At 41.7% G+C, this 13,486-nt stretch overlaps 1 protein-coding gene across 2 annotated transcripts in view; it reads left to right on the top strand.

Moving 5' to 3' along the window:
* Positions 1 to 13,486, top strand: part of NCAM2 (neural cell adhesion molecule 2) — a 478,060-nt gene that overhangs the window by 334,917 nt on the left and 129,657 nt on the right. For both annotated transcript variants that reach the window (XM_040423215.1, XM_040423216.1), the window contains exons 11-13: positions 714 to 810; positions 6,301 to 6,474; positions 8,465 to 8,584. In XM_040423215.1, coding sequence (XP_040279149.1) covers positions 714 to 810; positions 6,301 to 6,474; positions 8,465 to 8,584 — 391 coding nt within the window. The remainder of the gene's footprint in view (positions 1 to 713; positions 811 to 6,300; positions 6,475 to 8,464; positions 8,585 to 13,486) is intronic.

Below are 13,486 nucleotides of genomic sequence, written 5' to 3'. Positions count from 1 at the left end.
TCAATGGTTAATGTGCCGCATGGGTGACACGTCACTGCTGAAGCCAGCGATTGGCTGCAGTGGTCACTTGCCCTGAGTCAAAATAGGTGCTGATACGGAGAGATGTGGTACCTGCATAGTCTGCAGTGGAGTGATGAAGCTGAAACCCAGCAATGGGGCTCAAGCAAGTATGATAATCACCATGATAAGTATGATAAGCCACACTTGGCCGTCTAAAAAAATGTACTGGCAGTACCATGCCTAGCCACATGGTTTGCTGTTACTAGGAAATACTGTATATACAGTATTATGTGGAATACAAAGAATAGAAAATGGGTTTGCATAAAAACAAAATAAAAAATATCAACTTTTCTGTTTGTATATGTCACTACCACTGATTTATGGTCCATCTTGTTACTTAGCTGTATGCAATGACTGGATGTCCTTGTTCAGTTATGTCACATGTGGCTAGTGAATGCCGTGAACTTTAATGTCCACATGAATGGACTATCTGAGAGGCAGGCCTTGATTGGCTGTCATGATCACATGGTATGATATCACATGGATGACTGCATATACTGTAGCTGGTAAGCCAATGATACTAAGGTGGCTATGGTGGATACAGACTTAATTAATGATATTGCAATGTGCTTAGCTGTATCGTATTAGGTTTAATATAAATGATATTTATGTATAATGTTTTCAGTGTTATATTTCTTTATTTTTAATTTAAGATCACTCCAATATCAGACAATGACTTTGGACGATACAACTGTACAGCAATCAATTCAATAGGTTCAAGGATTCTGGAATATACGCTCACGTTGGCTGGTATGTGCAGTGTCATTCTTATATAATAGATCTTTACAAATGGGTATTCAGACTCTTTGCCTTAAGACAAATAGCTTTGCCAGTCACTCAGAAAGGGCTTAAGGACTTGTATTTGTCTTGTGTTCCCTTCAGGATATCGGGATTTTGTTTTTACACATGATTACAAATGGTACATTTTGACAGAAATGAGTTTAATTGAGCGAATGATTTCCCTAAACAATAACGTGTGTGATATTTATAGTCTAACCATGTACTCGGAAAACGGAGGCAGATGACTGGGCATGAGGTACAGCTGACCAGACATCTGAGGCTCACATCCAACCATGGGATATTGTTCTCAAGCTTCTCATTAGCAGGCCATCGTCAGGCACAGTATACAGATTGTCTGTAGAACTAGGTCATCTCATCACATGAATGGGAAGTTGTAGTTTTGCAACAGCTGGAAAGCTAGAGGTTGACGACCAAAGTGTTAAAAGAAATCTTTCAGCGGTTGTGACTATACTAAACTGCTGACAGCACTAGGTAGGGGCCTACCTGGATAGGTCATCAGTATCTGATGGGTGGATTTCCCACACCCAGGACCCCCGCCGATCAGCTGTTTGAGAAGGCACCGGCTTGCTCAGTAGCGCTGCAGCCTTCTCGCAGCTTTCTCTAGACCATGTGAAGTCATGTTCATCAGTCACATGGCCTAGGTGCATCTCAGCCCCATTGAAGTGAATGTGACTGAGCTGCGATACCAGGCACAGCCGTTGTACAATCTACAGATGTAGCCAAGCTAAAACTGACTCTGATAGCACATGGCACAGTGTTAGCTTGGTTATCTCGTGACGAAAGCCATTGAAAAGTTAGTTATCTTTTTCGTATCATTCTTTACGTAACGCGTTAACCATCATGTTTGGCTCGGCTGTATCTGCATGGCACTTTGCTTTGTGAGCAGGGAAAAGGCCATGGCGCTTTTCAAACAGCTAATTGGTGGGGTTTCCGGGTGTTGGACCCCCCACCAATCAGAAGCTGATCAGTGTAAAACTCTCAAAATAACCCCTTAAAGGGTTTGTGCCACCATTAAATGTTATTTTGATATAATTTAGCATGAAAAACTAGTTACTTGTGTCGTTTACTTTCTGTTACAAAGATGCTCTGTTGTGAGATATTATCTTTACTGCATTATAAAGGTGCCACCTGGTGTTTAATCTGTATAGTAATGTGCACGTCCAGCTACTGAGCTGGTCGCACATGCTCAGTTCCATGCTTCAACTGCCACTAATATATCTACTGTGACAGATAAAAAGAGAGAGCTGCAGCAGAAAAGACATGTACGCTGAGCTGCCTAGCGCTCTCAGCAGTTTGGATAGAGGTTGAGCAAGTTTGGGGAAGGTTTGAAAACTCCCCCCTATTGTCCAGACCAGTGAAGGGAAGCTTACTCACTTGGCTCCCCGCTCCTTCTCTTCCAGCCCGGGCTGCTCCGCTGGGCTCCCTTGCTGTGAACATCTGATCTGACATGGCTGGGGCCAATCGCTTGCTGCAGCAGTGACCTTCTCCCCGTGCGTCATGACAAATGGTAAAGTGATTCAAGGGGAGTAGGTCACCTGGGCGAACAGCGTTGGGCTCCAGCCATGTTGAACCAGATATTCACAGCAAGGGAGCCAAGCCTAACCCCCTCCCCTACCCTCCTAGAACTTGCCCAACCCCTTTAACGGAATGTGTATCCTGCTTATGGCAGGATTTATTAAAAGGATAATTCAGCGTTTGGATGACAAACTTCAAAGGAGGTCGCAGGGCCATTATACACAGAGCAGTAGTAAAAAAACGAATTCAAAACCCTAAGACCTAAATCTTAGGGGCCCCTGTTTCAGAGTTACTCAAAAGTTACTCAAGCAAGATATAATGGGGAAGCTAACATAAATCACACAAAATCAGAAACTTCAGCACACCCACGGCCGTGTAAGGAACTCCCGGACCAAGGCTAAACGTCAAAAGAAAAACAACTTCCAGCCTCCAGGTCGTAGTAAAATCCATCCACGTTTATTAATTTCTCTAAAAGTCCATATAGGAGATAAGAATTTACGAAGCGGTTTACCGTTTCGACACGTTGTCTTAATCATGAGGTCATGTCTTTTCTCCTGTGCTCCACATCTGTGTCCCTGCCATGTAGATTCTGCCATTCTACAATGATCTGGACTTTGCTATCCTCTTACAAGCTTAAAGGGATTCTCAGGGTATACTGAGTTTTTGACAAGTGTCTGCAGCCTGCCTGTATAAATAAAATTAAAAAAAATCATACTTACCTGCACTCTGCTTCCCCGGTCCTCTTTACTGCCTCCATTGTGTCCATGTTACGGTCCCTGGCTTGTTTTCTCCCGATGCTGCTTGGGCATGGTCCCATTCTCCAGGGCAGTCAATGACTGGCTTCAGCGGTGATGTGGCCAGTACCAGAAGAAAACAAGCCAGGAACCGGAACATTGACACAGTGGAGGCAGCACAGAGGACTTGAGTGGCAAGTATGAATTTACACTGACAAGCTGCAGGTACTTGATAAAAACAAAGTATTTCCAGAGAACTCCTTTAAGGCTTCTTTCACACCTGCGTTCAGGTGTCCGCTCGTGCGCACCGTTTGAAGGAGCTCACGAGCGGCCCCGAACGCATCCGTCTGGCCCCAATGCATTCTCAGTGGAGGCGGATCCACTGAGAATGCATCCGCCTGCCAGCGCTCAGCCTCCGCTCCGCTCAGTGAGCGGACACCTGAACGCTGCTTGCAGCGTTCGGGTGTCCGCCTGGCCGTGCGGAGGCGAGCGGATCCGTCCAGACTTATAATGGAAGTCAATGGGGGCGGATCCGCTTGAAGATGACACCAAATGGCTCAATCTTCAAGCGGATCCGTTCCCCATTGACTTACAATGTAAAGTCTGAACGGATCCGCTCAGGCTACTTTCATACTTAGAAAATTTTCTAAGTTTTAATGCAGATGGATCCGTTCTGAACGGATGCGAACGTCTGCATTATCGGAGCGGATCCGTCTGATGAAACATCAGACGGATCCGCTCCGAACGCTCGTGTGAAAGTAGCCTAATTCTGCTCCTCTAAGTTATTGACTTGGCTCTTTCCCTGTGTGTTCCTGGACTGCCTTATTGCCTCACTTTTATGTTCTCTTCACGCTTCTGTTCATCACTGCTGCATCCACCGAAAGCTCCAAATTTCCTGCACATTTTTTATGTTGCTCTGAACCCTTGCCTATTGACTGCAATAAAGTATGGTATTTTTTCACTGTAATACTTTCAATAGGAGTCAAGTATGTATACAGCAATACCCTATTAATTTTGTGAAAAGCTGTGTATGTGGACATGATGGGACATGAAGTCTATACAGTTCCACCGTATGCATGGGCACTCTGCTGCCATATGATGCTCTGTATAGGACCATATTCTGCCTGAAAGAGTAATATGACGGAACATGACATGATTTTTTTACCAACTATAATAATAATAATAATAATAATATTCCATGAGAAATAATAAATAAATAAATAAATAAACTCTGAGTGTATATGAAATTAGAGATTTCGGGAGGTACCATATTTACCGACTGATTTTGATGGGTGCCATAAGCCATAATACAGCTGTGTGAATGAGTATTTGAGTTTCAAATATAAATGTACTGTGAATAAACCAATAAAAAATGAGGCCTCATTTGTTGAAAAAAGTAGGATTTGTTAAATTGGTTGTCTTATTGATGGCATATTGCTAGGAAATGCCAACAGTGTCAAATAGATGCAGGTTCCAACTCTGGGACCTGCTCTCATTTTCAGAAAGGGACCCCCACACGAACAGTGTGCTCTCCATTCATCGCTATGGGAATTCCCAAAATAGCAGCTGTTCTCAGAAGTTCCATAGCAGTGAATGGAGAATGCACTGTGCAAGAACGGCCACTGCTCCTTTACCAACTATGGAACTCCCATGGGTGGCCGAGCATGTTCAACTGCTCTCCGTTCACTTTGCTGGCCCCATTCTGGAGATAGGAGCAAGTCCCAGAGGTGGGACCCACACCTATCTGACATTGATGGCAAATCCTAGCAATATGCCATCAATGTATGAGATGACCCTTTAAATTTATTAGATTCCATTTACCAAAGTGATCGTAGTCATTGCTTGTGAAGGATCTTAATAGGATATTATTCATCTTAAAATATTTATAATTTAATTATGTCTAATATATTCATTAAGATCTAAAATAAAAATATTTCATGGGGAGGTTATTTATAACAACTAAAATTCAAATTTTAATATTTTCATTGTATTAAACGTATAAACCCTGAGAAAATCAATCGTGAGCCAAATACAGTATACACCACGTTAGTAAATTAGCAATGTTCATACAACATATAAAATGGGATGAGCTACGGTATGATGGTCATTTACTTGTGGAAAGTGATTAAAATAGGGCTTAACTTTTGTTGATAGAATAGAAAATAAAACCTGTATTTTATTACATTTTTCTTGCCTTTTGATTTTGGCATAGAAGACTGCAATGATATCTGAGAGAAAGGTCTTAAGGGAGCACTGGAACTCACGATGATGGTTTGCTGTTCACTCTGAAGCAGGTCATTACATTTGTATGGTCTTTAGAGTACATATCATTTCAAAAAATGGTGCATTAGATTTACTGTAGTGTTACCTGAAATGTTGCGTCAAAATAGCATACTTTGATTATTCCCCTTCCCTCCGTTAGTTTCTGTAAATACGTATGTTTCTGTAAATCTGTATGTTCCCTCTTTCTCTGGAGTTGCTGACTGTTAAGTCGGAGTTACCCCTAATCTCTATCCACACGATAGGGTAAAAGCTTTGTATCTGATCATTGTGGGTCCGACTGCTGGAACTCCAATCAGTCATCAGACTGGACGGCCTGTCTATATAAATAGAGCCATGGCTGAACTTGTGTATTGCTGCTGTATTCATTTCTTTGGGACTTCCGAAGAGTTTAATACTCAACTGTCTCTGGAAGTTCCAAGTTCCTCTGTTCAAATGGTAAGACACAGAACCCCTCTTATCATGGCCAGTGAGGATCCCAGCAGTCAGACCACCACTGATCAGACACTTTGCACCACTCCTGTGGATAGGGGTTATATATTACTCATGGAAAAACCCATTTGGTAATCTTTCCTTAGGGTAGACTAGCATTGTGCGATCAGTGGAGGCCTGTTGTTCTTGACTCATTGACACCTTCTGATATCTACAATATTAAAGGGTTGCCCAGTTTCAATAAGAAATTGGACAACACTAGTAGGGAATAGCCTATAATAAAGAAAGTAACCAGTACTTACCCAACATATCCAGTGTTGCTGTCCCAGTTCTCCCAACAGGGCTTCATTTAGATGGGCTACTCAGTTTCTGGCTATTCTCCATGTTGATACCGGACAACCTCTGTCAGTGTTGTCTTCTCATACTCTGTGCTTGAATGCTTTGTATTTATTTAGCTAGATGTTTTTGTATCCCATAGATGTGCCTTCCAGTCCACATGGTTTACGAGTTAAAGAACTGTCACAGACAAAGGCCAAAATATATTTCAATAATCCAGACTCACATGGTGGCGTCCCAATTCATCACTATCAAATGGATTTTAAAGAAGTGTCTTCAGATACGTGGAAAGTTGTCCGTTCAAATGGAACGCAAAGTGAGTAATCATGATTAATGAGCATTATAAGGACAAGGACTTATTTTTGACCGTTTAAATTATTTTATGTTATTATAATGATGTCACCTCATAATAAGGGTAGAGAAGCTAAAATGTGATATCTAAACATAGCCAGGTGGCTTAGAATCCTGGTCTGGAGTTCAATAAAGAGTATTACTAAGAAGGTAACAGCCAAGGTGACTGTTATGGTGTTCAGCAGCTAACGGGAAATACTATAGATAGTAATTATCTATTGACTTAATTGAGTGAAGTTATTCTATGTGGCCCTATTATTACATTTTATACCCCACACCCAGGCTCAGACTGGCCCATAGGGGAAGATGTGCACAAGTAAACTGTTCTAAATACAGATAGGCCACATACAGCATCTCAACCCGCCTATACGCTCTCATAAGAATTGGGCTATTACAAAATACCCAGTTTATTATTCTAGATGCATCAGGTGGCTGAGTTGATTTCTAGGCACAGAGACAGAAGCACGTGGTGGTTTTTGTCCTGCCGCCTCTCAGCATGTTTGCCTTGCTGCGGCCAGACCTCCTGCCCGCCCCCATTATAGTGAATGAGGCCGGAGAGTACCTCCGCCAGCACGGTGGACTTGCGATAGCATGGATCCGGCAGGCTGTTCTCCCGCCGGGACAGTCTGCTGGAAAAGGCTACCGCAAGTAGGAAAGTAGCCTAACTCAGCATGTTGGGGCCATTTATTTATAATAATTGTCTACTCAAGGGGTGAGCATAGAGCAGATGGCAAAACAGTTTGTAGTTCCATAACGTGCTCGAAAAGGGAGACTGTCATTTCAATCATGCTGCTTTTGTCATAGGTAACAGGATACATGATAAGCTCCTACATGTGGGATTTCAGGGTAAAGTATGTAATGGAGGAGCCTTTCATATTTCATGATGCTCATGGTTGGGGCAGCAAGAATCTCCTGACAGTTTCCCTTAAATGTTTAAGTTATTGATAAAATAATTCACACATGAATCAAAAGCCTGCTATATCAACGAAGCCCTTGACCAACTTGACACGTCAGGATAGGCAAAAATCTCATATTTTCTTTTTAGGCACCGTATCAAACCCGAATCTTTTCTGGCTTGATTTGGATGAATTTTGTAAAACGGTGACCAGCGCATAAGACAGGAGGTAATTGAAGTCAGTTGCGGCCAAGCAATAATTGCAGTTTGCGGCAGCAGCGATAAAAGTAGATACAGTTACACCTAACGTTGTATCAGACTGAGTCGAAGGGCGAGGAAAAATAAAATAAAAAGTTGTAAAAAATTTATGAAACAAGATAGGAGCTTTTCATTAAAAAAATCTGTGTTTTAGAGGACTAGAAGGGATTATATACCAATTTGCAGGACAATTGGAGCAACTTTGGTTCAGAATGAATGGATTCGGACTCAAACCAAACTATTTGAAAAAAATTGACAAATCCAAAATGAACTGAATCTTGGAAGATTCACTCATATCTAGCAGAGATCCCTGACACCATCAATAATGACATTGTGAATGTTAGCCTGGAAGTGGAATTTGTAGATTACTCTCCAGAATCCATAATTTTGGATGGTTGGGATTAGACAAAGTTTTTTTTTTTTTTTTGCTATGCAGAAGAGGATCAAAGTGTGGAGGACTGGAAATGGTTTTTTGGAGACAAGACTGTGATGTGGCCAATATTATTAAATGAAGGTCTAGGACCCAGGTTAAGCATAGCCTAGGCAGGGCTATCTATTTACAATAAAATGTCTTCCAAAAGACTAATGTGCCTTATAGATATTTCAGTGGAAAGAAATCAAGGTCGTGTCACTGATTTGCTGTAAGAGTAGCATAATAAAATTCTTTCTATGCTATGAAAATGTAGGACAAGTAGATTCAGCATCATTTGAATGTGATAATTATGAGACGGCTTGTGAATTACTGTTATGTATTTTACTGCTATTACAATTATTGCTATAATTTTTTTTTTCTTTCCTGCAGCGACTGTTGTTCTGGACAATTTAGAAGCCAACACAACATATGAAGTCAAGGTTGCGGCCGTCAATGGCAAAGGACAAGGAGAATACAGCAAAATAGAAATTTTCCAGACGCTTCCTGTTCGTAAGTGGATGACATGAATTATTATTTCTGTTGAGTCCTATGCACTGTAGTGATGCAGTTTTCTTTTATGTGGTCAATTAATTAAACAGAAAAATACGAAAATGCGTAAGCAACTAAATAAATCAATAGATAATAAAAAATATGTTAAATTCTAAGATTCACCTTTTTGATAATAATAATTGTCTCTCGGATTGTACCGTATTACAAATCATGAACCATTTGGAGTGCTAGAATTGCATGCTGCATGATACATCAGCAATATATACTTTTTAGTTATTATGATTTATTCAGTAACTGTGATGCTTTATTGCTTACGGATCATTTTTTGTTGGTGTTGGAAATATTACTCTGTGCCTGGCCCTCTCTTCAACATTAGTGAATGGATTTCAAATAGCAACTAAATGTTAAAGGACATCTGTCAGCAGATTTGTACCTATAAAACTGGCTGTCCCGTTGCATGAGCTTTTGGAAACTGAAGGCATCTCATATGTCACTGCATTGCGGAGAAAAATTATGTTTTAATATATGCAAATGAGCTTTTAGGAGAAACGGGGCTGTTGCCATTACACCTAGAGGCTTGGCTTTCTCTTCAACTGCCAAGCCTTCTCCACTTTGATTGACAGGGCCAGACATTGAAAACATGATCATGTCTGGCCCTGTCAATCAAAGTGGAGAGAGTTCAACAGTTGCAGAGGGCGCTGAACCTTTAGGTGTAACAGCAACGCCCCCATTACTCCTAGAGGCTCATTTACATATATTAAAACTTCATTTTTCTCACCAATCTTGGCACAAATAAAAAGAGATGAGATGAAGTTTTGAAAAATTTTATTCGGCAACTTTGCCAAGAAATTTGATTTGTTGCAAATTAATTTGTCACAAATCCCTACAAATCAGTTATAACCAGGCTACTCTGCCTTAGGGTACAGCCACACAAAGTGGGCGTGCTGCTGTGAAGAACCGCAAGGCCAATTAGCCTTTCATTTAATAATGAAGACTGCACTGTATAGTCCTTCTTCATTGTTAATGGCCGCGCAGCACCATTAAACAGGGGCTGTTGCTAGTATGGGGTTTGGCTGATTAGGTGGGGGGGGGGATCAATATGTCAATATGCATATTATTGCTGTTCTGGTCTGCAATCTCCTGCAGGTTATTTGACAGTAAACAGAATATTAATTAGCTCTGGCATACCCACATCTCCAACCCCAGTGCTCTACCTCCCTCCAGGTAGGAGCCCTTCTGCCATCTGATTTTCTTCCTTTTCCACATCATCTAATATTAATGAGAATGTGTCATCAGGGACAACCAGCTGCTCCTCTCTCTGCATTTCGCTGACTTTTCTATGGAAATTTTCAAGGATGATTTGGAAGAAGTAAAACTAGCAAAAGATGAGGGTGGTCATCATTAAGACCAGCCCCCCTAAGGTGTGCAGACTGGATGGTATTGGTTGGCACGCTGGCACTGGAATAATATAGGCTTTCATTTTATTGGCATTGAATTATATATCTTAGTTTATGCCTGATGTAGGAATAAGTAAATGTAGGAATAAATAAATAATTGTCCCTGCACTTTCCATGCCATCTCCCAGCACACTCCCTGCAGTCTCCCTCTCCAATATTCTTCTATTAATTATTTTCAGCAACACTGTCCCTAGTGCATGAGCGCTTACCACTAGTGTTAAGCGAGCATGCTTGGCCGACCTGCTGTTCGGCTCGAGCATCGCTATGCTCGGCACATCCGAGTGCTTGGTCGAATACTGCGGGTGCTAGAGTACAATTTAATACAATGAAAATCAGTGGGAGAACCCCAGGCACCCCCTGCTCTGAAGGAGAGGGTGCCTGGTTCACAAAAAAAGGTTAGAAATTGATGGAAACCCCATCAAAATGGTTTGGAAACAGCATTAAAACTTTTTGTCGCCCTAATGATATAGATCTAGGTGCGCAGGTCCACCCAAGCCATCCAACAGATGTAAAGCAACGTTGAGGCTTACTGGCTCTCAGTCAGATGAGAGCTGGTTTGGAATGTCTCATAGTGTACAAGGCTGCCATTGTAAGGTATGCTGACTGTTTTCTGTTTCATGGATAGATTGTTGGCTTCCACATACCTGGCTTTTGGCATATAGCCTTTGTGTGGTTGTCTATTGTATGTCATAGATAATAGGAGTCCAAGATGCATCCAGCTATCCTCTTAATGCTGTTTCCAAACCATTTTCATGGGGTTTCCATCAATTTCTAACCTTTTTTTGCGAGCCAGACACACTCTTCTGTTCCGAGCAAGGGGTGCCTGGGGTTCTCCCGTTGACTTCCATTGTGCTTGATCAACACTACTTGCCACATTTCCGTATGTTCAGCTCACAGGACAATGGTGGACCCCGAGTAGGATGGGGGTTTTATAGGGGATGGCTATCTGCGGATTGGCTGGCTGGGCGGCATTATGGGTGATCTCATGATCCTGGGCTTCTTACTTATGCAGCCAGCCAGTCGCAGGGGCAACACGTGAGATGCACGGTGGACCGATGAAGGGTTAAATAGTATAACACACAGTTCATCAGTTTACTCATGGTTAGCAGATAGCCTCCCTGGGCTGGCAGCACAGTGTTGAGGTGGACAGCACAAAATCCTCCGGGGCACGCTCTGTGGTAGGAATCATCAGCCAAGATGGTGGTTGAGGTGCCCTTGATGTTAGGGGTGCTTAGGGTGCTTGTTGCGGCTGAGTCCCTTGATGGTTTTTGTTGTGATGCCAGTACCGTTAATGGTGGTACAACCATAGGTAGTAATAATGAGGTAGACAGTGGTAAGATGCAACTCACAACTTTTACTTTGGATGTCTCTTGGTTGCAGCAGTACAATTATGCAGTCTCTAGATGGTACAGAGTTAATTCTGCAAATCCACTGTTTTAGGCTTGTCAGGTTTCTTGGTTTTTTGGAGCAGTGGGTCACTTCAATGTCAGTGGAATCTTGGTGAGGTGGCCGGAGGCTATGGTATCCTTCACCTAAAATATCCCAAAGGTCCTTTATGCCTGGTTTACGGCTTTTATCCTTTGGATGAATTTGAATCTGTCCTTTTCTCTTGTCCCTTTCTGGACTAAAACTTCTTTTTAGAGCTGAAGTGCTGGATCTGCACCTTTTCACTCTCTCAGTGTCAATATACTCACTGATATTCACACTGACTTGTGGTCTCAACTGAACTCCACTCTTAATCTGCCTAATCTCCCTTCTCATCTCCACAACTAGGCCTGACCTGGGTATATATAGGACCTGAACTTTACCCCATCTAGTGGGGGGATGTATAAATTACACCTAATAGGCCTGTTAACAGGGATTTAGCAGATACACAAATGCAAAGTTATACCATACTGTACAATGCGATTGTTAGGATCAAAAAGTACTTTTAAGCAGGGCCCACACACACGTAGTGGGACGCTGCAATTACACTTTGTAACACGTGCAGCCACCATTTTAGGAAAAACTGATTATTTACCACGAATCACATGGAAATTCGGCTCCGTTGCAAATCTAAGGTTTCCTAAACTTCGGAGCGTATTCCGCTTCGAATGCTTTGCTTCTCTTAACACTAAATATGAACATGGGACCTACACAGACGCCTTCAGCTACCAAGCACACATGCAACAGGTCATTGGTACTAATCTGCTGACAAATGCCCTTTAAGGAGGACCCATAAATCTTCTCACATGCCTATTTTATTAAATACTTGTATTCTCCATGAAGCGACATTTCACAATTATTTTTCCATTTAACCTCCCCGTGTTATTCCTTCTGGAAATGGATGTTTTAATTCCCCTTGTCAATAGGACATTTCCCTGCCCTATATGATATTGTCAACACTGACCGAACATGGTCAGACTGTGTAGGGGCACGCCCCTTTGTTAAGAGCAATAGTAATACCAGTGCTAAATTCAATCATACATTTCAATGAGAAAATTAATAAATTCAATGAAACAGAATTATTAATATACCTACTATAACAGCTATAAAGATCCTTCTTTAAAGAGGACTTTTCATGGGTCTAGACATTATAAACTACAGTAAGTATCCTCTGGATCAACTTGCAGGATGACAGGCCGAACTGGATGGACAAATATTTTTTTCGTCCTTATTATACTATGTTACTATGTTACTATGTAGGGGATAGTGTAGGGATCTCACTGCACTTACTATTTTTCCTGGGCGCTGCTCCTTTCGCCCGCTGTGGCCCCCGTTGTATTCTCCCACCTGGTATGCTAATTAATAGCATTGGAGCAATGAGGAGGAGATTGAGTCTTTCTCCGTGGGTGTCTCCTTGTCCCTGGTTGTAGTGATGTCCAATCGCAGCGCAGAGCGTCACAGCCAGGGAGAAGGTGAGTTTTTTTTTTGCTCCCTGGCTCTCTGCTGCGATTGGACAGCGCTACAGCCATGGAGAAAGACTCAGGGACAGATTTATCATTAGCTCAAGTCAAAATAATAGAGTGAAAAAGTCGCAAATTTTTGCGCAATCGCTAAAACTGCACAAAATTTGTGAATTTTATTGGCTCTGCGCTATGCTCACCAATTTTCTGAAAGTGTGCGTGTTTTCTTATGTAAATGAATCTCTAGATAATTTAGAAAGTCACAAAAAATTACTCAAAAAATTGTGCAATTTCACTCCAGTGAGGACCATGCTTATCTTTTGCGACTTTTGAATAGAACATGCGACTTTTTCGTAAAGACTTGCGACTTTTGTAAAGCCGCTTATTGAAGGATAAACTGGTACCGTCAAACCACATTTATCACAGTATTAAAGGACCATTAATAAATCTAACTTAACCAATAGTGACTTTAGACAAATATATAAGTGTAGTAAGATGTAAGTGTAATGATAAATCTGGCCCTCAGTTTCCTCCTCATTGCTCCGATGCTAAAATTAGCA

The sequence above is a fragment of the Bufo bufo genome, chromosome 3 (assembly GCF_905171765.1).
Source record: "Bufo bufo chromosome 3, aBufBuf1.1, whole genome shotgun sequence".
NCBI classification, from domain to species: domain Eukaryota; kingdom Metazoa; phylum Chordata; class Amphibia; order Anura; family Bufonidae; genus Bufo; species Bufo bufo.
This window is presented reverse-complemented; position numbering and strand designations above follow the sequence as displayed.